This window comes from Notechis scutatus, chromosome 4 (assembly GCF_049901735.1).
Source record: "Notechis scutatus isolate UNSWTSFEM ecotype Mainland chromosome 4, rNotScu1.2, whole genome shotgun sequence".
Taxonomy (NCBI): Eukaryota; Metazoa; Chordata; class Lepidosauria; order Squamata; family Elapidae; genus Notechis; species Notechis scutatus.
In genome coordinates this window covers 69821384-69838457 of record NC_142012.1, presented here as the reverse complement: position 1 = coordinate 69838457, position 17074 = coordinate 69821384, and the positions used below count along the sequence as shown (strand labels likewise).

The 17074-nt window shown below is 43.1% G+C and overlaps 1 protein-coding gene across 2 annotated transcripts in view; it reads right to left on the bottom strand.

Annotated features, from left to right (window-relative positions):
• The window catches only part of LOC113417460 (gamma-aminobutyric acid receptor subunit alpha-2), a 162929-nt gene that overhangs the window by 89761 nt on the left and 56094 nt on the right, over window positions 1-17074 (bottom strand). For both annotated transcript variants that reach the window (XM_087963702.1, XM_087963703.1), the window contains exon 4: window positions 10593-10660. In XM_087963702.1, the coding sequence (XP_087819828.1) occupies window positions 10593-10660 (68 nt within the window). The remainder of the gene's footprint in view (window positions 1-10592; window positions 10661-17074) is intronic.

Below are 17074 nucleotides of genomic sequence, written 5' to 3'. Positions count from 1 at the left end.
AGGTGGAGAGCCCGGCGCCCGAGACTAGCCAGCAAGCCAGCAGCTCCATTCCTCGGAAAGCTCTCAGCGATCTGCAATTCCTCCCATCCTTGCAGGGCGGTGAGACGGCAGGGCTCGCCAGCACCGGGGGCTCGGCGATTTGCGATTCCTCCCATCCTTGCAGGGCATTGAGACGGCAGGGCTCGCCAGCACCGGGAGCTGTGGGTCGGTCTTCAGATGTTTGCAGCCTGGGTGTGAAGCAGGCTGCTCTTGGCAAACCCCCACACGACAACTGACCACACCAGGGGAGGAACTGACCCAGAAAACTCAAAACTGAGTTGCAAAGCAATGCCTGATTCAAGGACCACCCACAGCTCTTGATCATTAGGGACAACCTGGCTTGGAAGGGGACTAAAATATATGTCCCTAATAGCTTGCGGATACAGGTCCTACAAAGGAGCCATGATGCCAGGCAGGTGGGGCACTTTGGATTCCTGAAAATCCTGCACCTGGTTAGGAGATAGTTCTGGTGGCCAGGGATGAAAAAGAACATTGAGAGTTATGTAAAAAATTGGGCAAACTGTGCAATGAGAAAGAAAAGACTGGAAAAGCCCTCTGGGTTGCTGCAGCAAGTAGCTGAGTCCACCTGGCCCTGGGAAGAGATCACAATGGACTTCATATTTGAGCTGCCACAAAGTGGAGGGAATACTGTGATTTAGACAGTAATCAACGTATTTTCCAAGCAGGCTCATTTCATTGCCTGCCCCGGATTACCGTCTGCCCACAAAATGCCAAAGTTGTTGCTGAGGCATATCTACTGATTGCATGGGGTCCCACACAGGCTTATTTCAGGTCAGGGGGTCCAATTCACGGCTAAATTCTGTAGAGTTCTTAAAGTCCATTGGGTCCTCCCAGGGGCTTTCCATCTGAGTACCAATGGGGTGGCAGAGAGAGCTAACGCCAGGATGAAGCAATACCTAAGGTGTTATGCCAACTACAGCATATTAATTGGGCAGAACTACTGCCTTTTGCTGAAGTGGCATACAATAACGCAATGCACAGCAGCACTGGGCTTAATCCCTTTAAAGTGGTCAACAGGTTAGACTTTGTCCCCATGCCAGCATACCTCCAGGAGCCTCCCTCTTCTATTAGTCTAATGGAGTGGGTGGACTCATTGCAGAATGCGTGGGGAAATGTAAGGTAAGCACTGGCAAAAGCAACAGCAAGCTGATAAGAAACGGGCCCCACAGAGATCTTTCCAGGTGGGAGAGAAGATTTATCTCTCCACAAAATACTTAAGGCTTAAAGCTGCCCTGCAAAAAACTAGGTCCTAAGTTCTTGGGGCCATTTCCCATCATAAAGGTAATCAACCCAGTTACCATGGTACTAAAACTTCCCCGTCTTTTGGGGAAGGTGCACCGAGTGTCCCAGTCCTCTGCTAAAACTGTTAAGAGTTTGCAGCAGAAATTCAAATCCAGAAAACACACAGTCTGATTCAGCAGGATCATTGACTTCTTTATAAACATATTAACGTATTAACATGAGTAAAGTTTACAATACCATTTGTAGATTCTTTCAACATAACATAAGCAAAAACATAAGCAGCAGCAGCTCAGAGTAGAACTCTAGATTTCAGCAAGCAAGCAAGTCAGTTTCAATTCTCAGCTAAGCACACAGAGCCAAACCACACCCAGGCTGTCAGCTCCTATTGTTAACCATGTCTCTGCCAGTTAATGAATACACTCCTCCCTTCATAACTGGAAGAGACATAAATCCAATTACCTTTAATATTCTTCAGATACCTACATTTGAAGACCCACTTTCCCAGTTCCCTTCAAATACCTGAGAACCCCTTTACTGTGATACACCCTTTTCAATGAAACAATCATCATCCACAAATGCTAATAGTTGACAATTCCCACCTTTTAACTTTCCAGTGTATATGCAACCATACACCATGTTAGGCTTTTTATTTTCATACCCTGGTGCTTGAACCATGTAATTTTTTTCCTCTAATTCTGCATTGAGAAATGCAGTGGTTATGTCAAAATGCCAAATTTTATGGCCAATGCTAGTGCCACTCTGATGCTTTCATTCTTTACAGTTGGCGCAAATACCTCATCATAGTGCACATTTTTCATCTGTTTAAACCCTTCTGCCACTAATATTGTTTTATATTGTATCTCATTATTGGGCACTACTTTCTTTTTGTATATCTACTTGCATCCTACAGCTTTGCTACCCTGTGGCAAAGTCATAAGATGTGAACATTTCCCATGGATTTAATTTCCTTGTCCATGGCTTCTTTCCATTTTACTTATTCAATTTTAGGTAATGCCAACAGTTCCTTATAGTTCCTTGGCTCATACCATACATTACACACTTTAACTTTATAGCAGAATACCTATCAGGTGGAATCCCCTTGTTCCATCACTCTGACCTGTGTGGCATTGGCTGCTCCTGTGTGTCAACCCTCTCTTGCTTCACATCTTGTTCAGTTTCTCCTCCCTGAACATTGGCACCATCACTAAGTGAATCACCATCACTAAGTGACTCATTCCAGAAATTTGCATCAATTCTGTTCCAATTTTGCTCTGCAAAGTTAGCAGACCTTGAAATCACTATTCTCTTGCTCCCATCGCTAAAATGATAGCTCTTTGAACCTGGCTCATAGCCCATAAACCTGAGTTTTCTAGCCTTTTGTTGTCCCTTTCTTCTAATTGCTTTTGGAATATGCACCTATGCATTGCTTCCAAACACCCTTAAATGTGCCAGAGATGGCTTTCTCCCATATAGCACTGCATTATGTCATTAATGTTGAAAACTTGTTGACATGAATTCTGAACCTCTGTCAGTTTACAGCTGGATATACCTGTTGTTTATACCTTATTTCTATGTTTACCTAAAGTTTAGCCATTGCTTACATTTCTATAACACTTCTATTTTAGTCTTTAGTAAATAGCAGAACTGAAACTTGCTATAGTCATCTACAGTGACTTTGCTCCTCCTAAACTGGCTTGCACTGGCCCAACTAAATCTGCATGTACCAGCTCTAGAGCTCTTGTTGTCTGCCTTGTGCTACTTTTGCATACTGGGAATGTCTTGGACTTTGATGTTCTGCATACTGCACAATCCAAATATGCCTTACATCCCTTTACATGCAATCCTTCTACATTCTGTTCCATCTTTTGAACAACTTTAAAGCTGGCATGGCCAAGCTTACAGTGCAAAAGATGAACACATCAATCATGCTTTGCCAAATTGCCAAATGTTTGTGCACAATGAATATTTTGTTCCTGCGACACATAAAGGTTATCTTGCTTTATGCCGTTTGTACATATTATGCCATTTTGCTTTATGAGATACTTCCCATTTACAAATGTGTTCTTAAACCCTTGCTTGTCTAGAGACACTCAGCAAATCATGCTCCATTTCAGGCACACACAAAACATCATTGAACCTTATTTCATATGGAATTTGGAATTTGCACACTGCCTCATCCAATAGCTTTAGACTTTTTGCCATTTGCCAAGACTACTGCATCTCCAGCAGCTGCATCCATCTTGTAAAAAAAGTTAGAATTATTAACAATTGTTAGCCCCACTGTAAATCAGCCATTGATCTCTCCTGCAACAGCTGACTTTTGCAACAGCAATTTGTCCATCAGCTAATTGTCTTCCTTGCAAACTACTTCTTCTATCTTGCAAATAATTTCTTCCTTGCAACTTGCTTCTTTGCAAACAGTCACTCTTTAAATGAGTTGTTTGTCCACAAATGAAGCACCTCTTCTGTTGCTGGGCTGTAGTCTGATATCCCCTGCTGCTCTTTTCATCTCTGGAGACAGCCAGTCTGTGGAATTTTCCATTCTGCTCCTTGGGCCCACTCCTCAGGGATTTCTCTTCATGGCTTTTTCTATAATGGTGTTTCTGCTCTTCAGCTATCAGACATGCTTTAAGAGCTTCCAAATGCAGTTCCTGCTCTGGTTTGCGTTCAAACACTGCAGAAACAATATCCCATGATTCATCCAGACTGTTTAAAACCAAAAGCACTTTCTGCAATTCAGGAATCTGCATTCCACACTGTTTTAACTCCACAAATAATGTTTGCATATTCACTAGATGCTGCTCAAGACATTCTCCCAGTTGCAAACTGGCTCTGTATAACTTCCTTGATAATTGCACGATATTGCATGCTAATACACTCATTTGTACAATCCTGCCAGACCTCCTTTGCAGTCTTTAAACCAGCTATATTGATAAACTGTTCATCTTGTAAACTTAAGATGATATAAGGCATAAGCCATTGCTTAATCATATTGCCTCTGATCTGCAGCAGTTAAGGGGATTTGGGGTGGGTTTTCCACAATATCCCACAGTTCCTTAGCCTTCAGGAAACATCCCATCTTTGCAGCCCAAATGATATAATTCTTCTGACCCAAACGTGGCAGAGAGGCCTCCTTAATTTGTTCAGCCATCCTGCAAATCTTTTCTCTCTGTCTTGCTTCTCACTTTTAAACAGTCAGTCTCTCAGCTTAATTACAATTCGGTCCTTTTACTGTGTTCTGGTTCTGGGCCCATAATCTGTTAAGAGTTTGCAGCAGAAATTCAAGTCCAGAAAACACACAGTCTGATTCAGCAGGATCATTGACTTCTTTATAAACATATTAACGTATTAACATGAGTAAAGTTTACAATACCACTTGTAGATTCTTTCAACATAACATAAGCAAAAACATAAGCAGCAGCAGCTCAGAGTAGAACTCTAGTTTTCAGCAAGCAAGCAAGTCAGTTTCAATTCTCAGCAAAGCACAGAGAGCCAAACCACACCCAGGCTGTCAGCTCCTATTGGCTGGTCTGTTGCCATGCTTGCTCACTTGCTAACTTTGTTAACCATGTCTCTGCCATTTAATGAATATACTCTGACAAAAAACAGTAGTCCGTTCTACATTCAGACTGATAAACTTCAGTGCCACCAAAGCCCATAGTGGTGGAAGGGGAAGACCCATTATGAAGTAAAGTGGATTCTAGATTCTAGGCTCTATAAGGTGAAATTACAATATTTAATCCAATGAAAAGGGTATCCTTTATCAGAGGCCACCTGGGTTAACAGCACCAATGTGAAAGCAGACAGGCTAGTAAAGAAATCGCATGATAAGAACCCTCAAAAACCCAAAGCAGCAAGAGAAGGGATTTAATGGCTATTTGTGATTCATATCATACCGACACTCTTTTCCATGTAAGGGGAACCGCTGTTAACTCTCAAAATGACTGTAGTTGAAGCTATATTTTTCTTGCTTTGTTTCTTAGTTGTCATACTTATAGGAGGGAAGGGGACTTATGGAATGTAGAAAGTTAGTGTCATGGCCTCATCAGAGCTTGTGTCTGAGGAGGACAATGAAACAGAGCTAGGGCCAATGGAGAAACAACTGAAGGAGCAAGACAAAACAGTCCCAGGTCCCTTAGGCGTTGGAAGGGATGCCAATGAAAGAGAGAGGGCACAGGATGACCAAGCAAAGGGGGAGGACAGGGCAGGCAGCCAAGCATAGGAGCAATGAAGTTCCGGCAACAAGCAATTACCTCCCCCTAATCGACCCTTTTACAAGGCTCACCTGGAGAATGAGATTTAAAGAGACGCTGTTGGGGTGGCACTTGTCGGGAACAAGCATTGCCTTTTTCCAGTCTCACGTGCTGCTAATGACATCTGGATACTTTGCTTGCCTTGCCCTGTTTGCATTGCCCTGATTGCAATGCTTGCCTTGCTTGCCTGGCCTGGCTAGGTGCAAGTTTGCAGTGACCCAGTTCTGGCCCGGATTGTGCTGCAGTCCCAGTGAATTCTTCCTGTGACAAGGACTCCTTGGAACCAAATTCCCTGAATTATGGCTGCTCTCAGAACTATGCTGCTCCTCTGGACTAACAGCAGCTAGGAACTATTGGAGGAGTGTGTTTACAGCTTTGTTGCAGTCACTGGACTTGCAGTGAATGGTGGGACTTTTGGGGGAAAGTTGGAGCAATAAAGGGGAGTTAAATCTTCATTCCAGCTGCGTTGCTTCCATGTCCAGTCCTGGGTATTCACAGTTTTCCGCCAATGTGCCAGACATAACAGCGATAAGTCTCCTGAGAACCAAGGCCAAATCAGCATGCCCTAGCAATGACAAGAGGGAGTGCTTGGAAGTTCATCACCTGCTTGGTCGGCTAATATGACCTGTGACACAAGAGGAGTGGACAGTGTGATGATCCGGGGCATGGCACAGAGGTAACACAGTTAGCTGGCAGTTCAAACTGCCCCTTTATTGCTCCAAATGTTCCCAAATGCTCCCAAGTTTCTGGCAAGTCCCAGAGCAAAGTGATCTCTCTCTCTCTCTCTCTCTCTCTCTCTCCCTCTCTCTCTCTCTCCCCCTCCCTCCCCTCTCTCTCTCTCTCTCTCTCTCTCTCACACACACACACACACACACACACACACACACACAGCTCAAGCAGCCTCTGACTGCAAATAGCCCAGCCCAATGGGTGCAAAGCAAGAAATCCAGCAGGGCAAGTTGAGGAGTTCAGGAATCAAAGGAGCAAGGCAAGTATCCAGAAATAATGCAAGGAATTTAGGAAAGTTCAAAAGTCAGCACTCAACATTTCATGAATTCAGCATTTGTTCCCAACAAATGCCCCTCCCCACAGCATCTCCTTAAGTCTCAGTCCCCAGCTGTGCCTTGTGAAGAGGCGCGGGGTGCTCTCTCAAGTAGCTGGGTTAGTCTGCGCTGTTCTCACCTTCTCTCCACTCTCCATGCTCAAGGATCAGGAGGAGGCAGTCCCTGATCATCCCCTAAGCTCTGTCTCTCTTGTTTACTGCTAAGCCTCTCTTGGTCATCCTGCCCCTGTTCCTCTCCGCCTACAAGCCATCCTTATCCTGAAAGGCCCTGGTCTGACTGAGTTAGCTCCTCCCCATTTTCATCCAAAGCCAATGAAGCTGCCTCCTTCATCTCTGTCAGCTCCAGTTCAAGCTCGTCTTCCCCCACAGATTCAGGCTCTGATGTGGACATGACAGACAGTATCTATTCTTTAATTATACCAAAAACATGGGAATTATTCAGTGTTTCACCTCTGACAATGCCGATACAATGTACCCAATAAACAGGATTTTTGAGGAAGCCAAGGCCTTAGAATCTTGAACTGGTTGAGAGAATTACTCGGAACCATGACAATAGGTTTTAGATTTAGATGGGGAGATAGGTAGGTAGGTAGGTAGGTAGGTAGGTAGGTAGATATTCTAGAACCCTTTTAGATATTTCTTTCAAACATTTGCCTTTTGGCCAGTTATCTTTCCTGGTTTCTTTGATTTAATACAAGGATCAGGTCCACATGCTGAAATTCATCTGAAATTTTCTAAAACCTACAGGAATATGTGTGTGTGTGTGTGTGTATGTACATGTATGTGTGTGTGTATGACACCATTTTAAAACTACACAAAATTTGATATACAATATTTGAAAACTAAAGTACACATAGAAGCCCCACAAAAATTTAAAAAGTGCCCCCCGCCAAATCTGAAATTTTGTGTCAACTCATAAAACATTTCTATGTCCGTTTTATAGTTGCCAACAGAAAAGGGAGGGGGGTAAAGAAGTTTGAAAGAGAAGCACAACGGTTTGGAATCGAAAGTGCATTCCATTCATAACTTGCAGAGATTGTAACAAGGCGACCGGAGTTTCTACCGTGCAAATCTCTAATTGGAGAACATGATTGATGACTCTTGGCTATAGATGTGTTTTGTTGGAAAATATGAATTATGATGCACCCAAAGGAGTGGGGGGAAACCAGGGTCGAAGGTGACAGTGAATTACGTGTCTCAGAATCAGCTTCGAACAGGTCCTGCCGACGTGTTTGCTCCTAATAAATTCATTATAGGTTTTGAAGTTTAGCTCAAGGCTCATGATTTAATTAGGGCAACTGTCGGAATCCTGACAGCAAGCCGATTCTCAAAATTAATCACGATTACCGGGGTACTTGACCTCCGGCCTCTCCCATCTCTCCCCGACATCTGGAGTGTGTGGTGAGAAACTCAAGACAGCCATGGCAGAGGGAGGACTATCAGAAGAAAGCTTGCTCCAGGCAACCCAAGCAGAAACAGACTTGGCCTCCAGCCAGAAGCAAACAGAAGCTGCCAGCATAATTACAGCTGAAGCGGAGAAAACTGATCCAGTGAATGAAAGAAAAACAGATGAGTATTGGTGGGAAAAAAAATTCCCCAAAACTTCGGAAGTTGAGCTCCCCTATCCCCAGGCCAAAAAGAGGGGAAGGCCCCTGAGTGAGCTGGGAAGAGTGGAATGGCTGTGGGACTGGAAACAAGGCAGAGCTCATGACGGGATCCCTGGGGAGATTCATAGAGCAGCTGAGGGAGGAATTTGACCAGGCTACCATCAGAGATGATGGCCTATCATGCCACCCAAAATGGAGAGGAGTTTTCACGGAGCCTTCTGAAGTGAGGAGAAGCAGGCAAGATCACAGCCCCCCTTCTCTACCCACCAGAAGAAAAAAAGAGTCCACAGTGGCAACCAGTGCCTCCCCCATTCAGCAGGCAGCCTCCTCCTCCTGTGTGAACTAGAGCCGGGCCGGGGGGGGGGAAGGTCAGCTACCTCAAGCACAGGTTTACAGAGGGCAACAGGAGGAGGGCAGAGCAGAGCTTTATGAACTGTACTGGTTCAGGGGAAAATTTGACGGGGACCCAGACCAGCTAGCTCTATTCCTTGAATCAGCGGGGATACATCTAGAATGCTATGGACACATCTATCCCTCCTCTAGAGACATGATGAATGCCATTTCTGAGGGGTTAGAGGGAGAAGCAAATGGATGGCTAGCAACTCTCCATAAGAGAAGGGCCCCCCAGCTACATGACAGATGACTTCCTATGACTGCTAGAGGCCAGATTTGAAAAGGCAGAAGATGACCCATACGCAGAAGATGAGCTCAGCCACCTAAAACAGGCAGGGCAACCCATCAAGGAACACATCCATGAATTCAGGAGAAATCAGTGGGAAGTTACCCCTTTTGCCTGAGCAGACGCTAGTTCATTTTTTCAGAACCAGCCTGGACAAGAAAATTAGCAAAGTAACTGCCGATTGGGACATCCCGAACCGACTATCTGAGTGGTTCCGAGTAGCCATAAAAGTCGACGGGGCATTACGCGCTAGCAACATGAGGAAGCCATTGGGAACCAAAGAGAGAGGGCAGCCAGACCAGAGATCACCCAGCCAACGGGACAATGCAGCACAACAACCTGTCCCAAAATCAACCCTCTCATGAAGCCCAATTAAATGCTACCGATGCAGGGTGGGGGGTAGGGCACATGGCAGCGGCATGTTTAGCCCCAGATTCAAAACCTAGGCTGAAACCACCACCCAGGGCATGACTAGAACAAGGCCCCTGACGTGCCACCAATGCATCCCAGAAGGCCCTTCAGGCTGAAGAAGTCTCTCCCCACCCAGCCGAAGGGGGGGAACCCCAGACAATGGCAACCAGTCACCAAGATTCTTATGACAGCGAGGACGAGGGTGAAAATGACCCAATGGTGAGTGGATCGGTTCCCCCTTTTGTCTTCCCAATATACCTTACAGCCCCCAAAACAGGAATTCAGGGGACTTTCCAAGCCATAATAGATTCAGGCTGCACTAGGTGCCTGATCAACCTAACCATGGTCCTGAAATTGGGGATCAGAGTGAAAAAGCTGTCCCACCTATTCCGGTTCAAATAGGTAGATGACTTTGGACTTTTGACTATCGGGAGAAGCCTATGACACTCACTTAACCAAACCAGTGAGACTAGAGCTAGCGGATCACTGGGAAAAAATTTGATTCATAGTGGCTCCCAAAATGACAGATGCGGTCATACTGGGACTTTCTTAGCTAGACAAGTGGTGGCAGGGGGGTGGCTGAAGATTGATAGCAAAGGGACCCCAACCTCTTCTTCACATCAAATAGAAGCACCGCCCACACAGGGACCCCTCCCAGAGAGTTCACCAGAATTGGCAGCCACCTCCGACAAAACCCCAGAGGCTAGACGGATCACAAGAGAATATCAGGACCTCACTGGAGTATTCAGCGAGACTGAGTGTGACATCCTATCTCCCCATTGGGAGACAGACTGTGCCATAGAAATCATTCCCGGGGCAAAACTACCAAAACTCAACATGTATGCCATGATGCCCCGGGAAATGCAAGAAATGCACAAATATATAGACAAAAACCTAGCAAGAGGGTTCATCGAGCCAGCCAAGACATGGGTCGCATACCCAGTCCTGTTCAAAGAAAAAAAAGATGGGACTATGAGATTATGCATGGATTTTAGGGCTATCAATCTATATCCACTCCCGCTCATGAAGGACATGCTATCCCACCTGGCCAAAGGGAATAAATTCATTATAAGTTTTGAATTTTGGCTCGAGGCTCATGAATTAATTAGGGCAACTGCCAGAATCCTGACAGTGAGATCCTGTAGAATGTGAGGTCCTAAACTATAACTTGTTTAGTTTATGCCTAAATCTGGCACTGGCAGGTGGACATTCTTTCTGCTTCAGTTCAGCCATATCATTATATATATCTCAGAGATTATTTCAGTTACCGTACTCACCATGTCAGTATCTGAAACTGGTCCAAAACTGGTCACATAGATGTCTGTAAAAACTTCAGTCGTACTATCTGGAAGAAAAAAATAAAAAAATATGAGAATATCTGTTTTCTCCTTGGGAGATTACTGATTTATATACTGAAATTGTCAGATCCATGTATCTGCCATTCTTCGGTGGAAGGAAAGGGGGGGTTGGATTTGATACATTTAATTTTTTTCCTCTCCATGTATCCTAAATATCCTATTTCTTACATTGGCTTTGTATAACCTTTACACAATTTATAACCCTTGCCTGGCGCCCAAGGTGCCTGTGGAAAAATCTCACCTCTTCGAGGGATTTAAGGGGAGAAGGGGCCATGTGGATTGTAGCACCAGAAGATAACTCCTGGGAACCTTTCCTTATCTGCTTTCTCAGAGACAGTGGGATAATAGTGTTCACACTGGGGATTGGTGGAATCCACATTGGACTGCTGGGAGTGGTTCTAATTCCCTTTATCTTAGTTGCATGCCCAGAGGGACCCCAGACCCTGCTTTGAATTTTGACCTGCTTTATCCCTCTTTAGTAAAAAGATTCCTTTTGAAATACAAAGTTTTCAAGAGTTCATACTTATATTTTGAAGGAGGGGAGAGGCTGATCCTTACATAAAGCAGGGTCTGCAATAGTGGTCAACCTGGAGAGATTTTTTTTTTCTTCCAAACTTTTACTCTACTGAGGGCACCCTGCGACAATGTCTGAATATAGCAGCGAGCAAGGGGAAGCCGAGTGCTGGGAGAAACCTTGATAACTACCCAGCGCGACACAGGCTCCGTATGTCCCATTGAAAACATCAAATCTGTCTTTGAAAGTTCCATGAAGGCCAGATGGTCTATAGGTGTAGGAAAAAGGGAGAGCTGGGATGGAAGAGCCAAGGGCGGTAGTCAAAAACCCAAATGGAAAATGGAACTGGAAGCCCTTTCTGATCAGAAAGAGATGATTGAGGAACTGCTGGTTCAAAGATGGACTTAACGATGACCCGTATACTGTCTGCCTGGCCCGCGGGGCCCTGCACGAATGGTACATAGTAGCAGAGATCAACATGACCTGAAACCAGTATCACACAGGCTGGGCTTGGAGAAGATCCCCACCCATGGGGAAGTGAGACCCTTTCAAACCCCAACCCGCCATGGCACCAAGGCCATCTGTCTGCTTTAAGTGTGGGAAGGAGGGGCACTGTGCAGCGGAGTGCCATTCAAAGACCCCCACCAGAAAGCCTGATCGCCCATTGGGGGAAAACCTGGAAAATCCAACCCCTGAGGAAAAGAAACTGCACTGAGAAGCTGACAGGCCATGGGGTTTCAGTCCCCTCCAAACCCAGAGGAAGAAACTCCAGCACCCTGAGAAAATTTGGGGTGCACCCAGTGCCTAATCAACCCAACCCTAGCAGGGAGATTGGGAGAATGAAAAGGAGAATGAAAAACCCCATCGCTTTCTGCCAATTAGTACTATAGTGGGGGGGGGGGAGCCAGCCAATTTTACACAGAGCCATTACAAATAAAACTGGGGGACCATAGCGAGACTCTCATGTTCACTGTAGCCCCGGGAATGGAAGGACTCACATGGCTATGGAAATGGAACCCTAAAATAAACTGGAAGAGAGCAACTGTACAATTCCAGAAACATGTAACATTCACAAACATCCCAGAGGGGGTGAAGAAAGGAAAAGAGAACAGAGAAACGGCCATGGCCAGCCACTAGCATCCCCAAAGAATATCAGGATTTGGCCAAAATATTTAACTAGGAAGCATCTGATGAATTCCTGCCTCATTGCGCCACGGATTGTGCCATTGAGATCCTGCTGGGAGCTAAACTTCCAAAACCAAAAATGTACTGCATGTCCCCATGAGAACTAAATGAACTCAGAGCGTTTATTGACAAAAATCTAAAAAGGGGTTTCATCGAACCCACCCAAGCGAAAATTGCAGCCCCAGTATTGTTCCATGAAAAGAAAGATGGCACCCTTAGGAAAGGGGATGAGTGGAAGACTGCTTTTAACACCTCACTGGGGTGCTACCAGTACTCCCTTTCGGACTACAAGGAGCCCCTGCCGTATTTATGCAACTAATTAACAAGGTCCTCCATGAACATTTGCAGAAAGGAGTCCTAGTTTATCTTTTTTTATATAATTTTTTTTTATTTTTATATACAATAAATCCATTCCATTTCAACCGTGCATCGATTAGGTACATATTTATGTGCTTACAGTTTACAATTAATACTTTCCTTATTAATATAACAGAACAATAATCACATTTTCTTATAACTAATATCCTATATATCTGATTTACAATCTTCTTTTATTGTTTTATATATACATCTAATCCATTTTATTTTATTTTCTAATCATTTGTAAAATAAATCCCATACCATATAATATTCAGATTCTTCTTTTTCTTTAATTTCCAATGTTAATCTATTCCTTTCTACACATTCAAATATTTTTTCAATTACTTTTCCCTCTATCGGTATCTTGTCACTTTTCCAATTCTGAGAAAATACAATTCTAGCTGCTGTTAATACATGTATGATTAAATGTTTTTTCTTTACTGTAATCTTCAGATACCATTCCTAATAAAAATATTTCAGGTTTCAAATCTATATGTTGTTTAGTCATTTTTGCCAACTGTGTGAATTTTTGTCCAATATCTTTTAGCTTCTATGCAAGGCCAACACATATGGTAGTATGTTCATTGTGTTTGATGACACTTCCAGCATTTGGTTGATTTATCTTTAAACATTTTCACTAATTTTGCTGGTGCTAAGTGCCATCTATAAAACACCTTGTACAAATTTTCTTTATATGCTGCTGATATTAATTTATAATTTCTATCCCACAGTTTCTGCCATTTATCTAGTTCTATAGCATATCCAAAAAATGTGCCCATGCTATCATTGTTTCTTTAACTTGTCCCTCCTCCAACTTAACACCTAATAAATAACAGTATAGTCTTTTAATCAACTTATCTTCTGTTCCTGTTAATATGTTACCCAATTCTGTCAACTTTTTGTTAATCCCTTCATCTTTAATATCTTTTTCATACCTTGATTGTATTTGTGTATACAAATGCTAATTTATCCTTGTTCATTCCATTCTTGTTTTGTTTTGAGCTCACCCTTTTCATTCATGCACCCTTTCATTCATGCAGCAGCAGCCAAAAAATCCAATGCAATCCTAAATTACATTAACAGAGAGATACAACCAAGATCAAGAAAGGTACTAATACAACTCTATAAAGCCTTAGTAAGACCACACCTAGAGTACTGCATCCAATTTTTTTCACCACATTATAAAAAAGATGTTGAAACTCTAGAAAAAGTACAGAGAAGAGCAACCAGGATGATTAGGGGACTGGAGGCTAAAACAGACAATGAACGGTTGCAGGAACTGGACTTGGCTAGTATAGTAAAGAGAAGGACCAGGGGAGACATGATAGCAGTCTTCCAATATTTGAGGGCTGCTACAGGGAGGAAGGGGTCAAGCTATTTTCTAAAGTGTCTGTAGGCCAGGCAAGGAATAATGGCTGGAAACTGAACAAGGAGAGATTTAACCTGGAAATAAGGAGAAACTTTCTGACAGTGAGAACAATCAACCAAAGGAACAGCTTGCCCTCGGAAGTTGTGGGAGCATCATCACTTGAGACGTTCAAGAAGAGATTGGACTGCCATTTGTCAGAAATGGTGTAGGGTCTCCCGCTTGGGCGGGGGGTTGGACTAGATGACCTACAAGGTCCCTTCCAACTCTGATTATCTGTTATCTGTTATCTATCTGTTACCTGTTATTTAAAATATCTTTATACCTAGTAACACTTCCCATTTTACAAACATTTCAATATACAAGTGCTTCCATTGTTGATAACCAGACTGGTATCTTCATGTAGTGCTGTTCCCTCATTTTTTTCCCATACATGTAACAATGCATCTCTGACCATATGCCTTTGAAAGTACCCATGTGTTTTACTTCTCCTGTACCACAAAAATGCATGCCAACCCATTTGTAAATCATGTCCTTCCAACCTTTTATTCCTCAACATTATCCATTCTTTCATCCATGTTAAAGCCGTAGGTTGATAATATATTTCCCAATTAGGTCATCCAAATCCTCCTCTAATTCTAGCATCCAGTAACATTTTAACATTAATTCTTGTTAAACCCTTGCCATATATACTGTATTTCAGTATCATTTTGCTGATTTCTTCAAAATATTTTTTCTAACTTTATCGGAATTGTTTGGAACAAATACAATAGTTTGGGCAATATGTTCATCTTAATCACCTCAATTCTTCCTCTTAATGATAACTGCATATTGCCCCATTTTTCTAACTCTGTCTTTATCTGCTGTTTCAGTTTATAATAGTTATCTTCTTTAATTGTTCCACATCTTGCTGTTAACTGTATTCCTAAGTATTTAACTTTCTTTACAAACTGAATATCTGTACTCTTTGTCAATTTTTTTTGTTTCTTTATCATGTTTTTCACCAATATCTTAGTTTTCCCTTTGTTTATTTTTAATTCACCCATTTTCCCATATTACTCTATTCTGGTAATCAGCCTAGGTCCTGTTCCTAGAGGTTATTCTAATATGAAAACTAAATCATCTGCAAATGTCTGTAATTTGTACACCTTTTTTATTTCCATCCCCCTTCTCTCCTTATCTTTCCTAATAGTTCTGTATAATACTTCTAAAGTTAATACAAACAACAATGGTGATAAAGGACACCCTCGTCTTGTTCCTTTCTCAATAAGATTTTTTTGCATCAATTCTCCATTAACCAATACCTTTGCATATTATTTATAATATTTATAATCTTAATCACATTAATAAAACTTTCCCCAAACTCCATTTTCTTCATTGTGTCAGCATAAATTGCCAGTTCACATTGTCAAAAGCCTTCTGTGCATCTAGAAATATCAATGCCATCTGCTTCTCTGGGTGTGCTTTTAGTATTCCAATGTATTTAAAATTGTTCTCATGTTATCTCTTATTTGTCTCTTAGGTAGGAATCCAGTTTGATCTGGATTATGAATTTATTTAAGTATCTCTTTAGTCTTTCAGCCATTATTGTCACAAATATTTTATAATCCGAGTTTAACAACAATATTGTCTTATAGTTCTTAATCTATTGTAAATCAGTATCATCTTTTGGTATAAGAATATAAGCTTCCATCCATGAATTAGGTATTTTGGCTTTAATCAAAATTTCATTAACTACTTCTAATAATATGTCACTTACAGAGTCCTGTAGTGCTTTATACATTTCTGCTGGCAGGCCATCCTGAAAGGCAGGAGGTCCACCCAATTGGACTGTTGATAATTCACATAGCACCTCAGATACTGCTCTACCATGGCATTCAATCTCTCTGCTCCCCCATTGGTGCTTGGATGAAAGGCCGAGCTAAGACCCTGGGACAACCCAATAGACCGCAGGAACTCCCTCCAAAATTTGGCTGTGAATTGGACCCCTCTGTCTGAGATAATTCTCCGTGGTACACCATGTAGACTGTAGATGTGCTTCAGGAACAGCTTGGCTAACTGGCAGGCTGAGGGTAGTCTGCTGCAGGGTATGAAATGTGCCTGTTTGGAAAATAAGTCTATTACAATCCAAATCACCGTGCTTCCTCCACTTTTTGGCAACTCCACTAGGAAGTCCATTGCAATCTCCTCCCATGGCCTCATTCGCTACGCTACTGTTTGTAGCAGTCTGGGGGGTTTCCCTGGTCGTTTTTTCATCATGGCACAGATGGTGCAACTTTTCACATAACTGTCTATGTCTTTCTTTATGCCAGGCCACCAGAACTGGCCAAGTGTAAAGTCTTTAAGAACCCAAAGTGGCCTGCTGGTTTGGCGTCATGGCTTCTCTGAAGAACTAGGCTGCATAGGGATTCCGGGACATAGAATTTTGTCCCCTTCCATGCCAGGTTATCTTTTTGTCAAGGTGTGTTGATTGTACCAGAACTAGGGGTCTGCTAGCAGTTTGATTTTGAGTTTCATAGTTTGGTCGTCTGCAGGTTGGTCTTGCTGATCACGGTGCTGTTGTTTGGTGGTTACTTGGGCAGCTATTTGCGCAGGGGGGATGATGGCGTTTAAGACTTCCTCCCTTCCGCATTTGTACTAGGGCATGCGGGAGAGGGCATCAGCCAAAAAGTTCATTCCCCCGGGATGTGTTTTAGCACCAAGTCAAATCAGTTGAAGTATTGAGCCCATCAGACTTGTTTGGGTGATAGTTTTCGCAGGGTCCTAAGGGCTTCCAGGTTTTTATGGTCGGTCCAGACTGTGAATGGTCTCTGCCCCCCTTCCAGCAGGTGGTGCCAGGTTTGCAGTGCCCATCTCACTGTGAAAGCCTCTTTTTCCCATGCAGCCCATCACCTCTCTGTGTCCATGAGCTTGTGGGAGGTTTAAGAGCAGGGCTGTAGGCTTCCTTGGTTGTTTCTTTGGAGTAACACTGCTCCC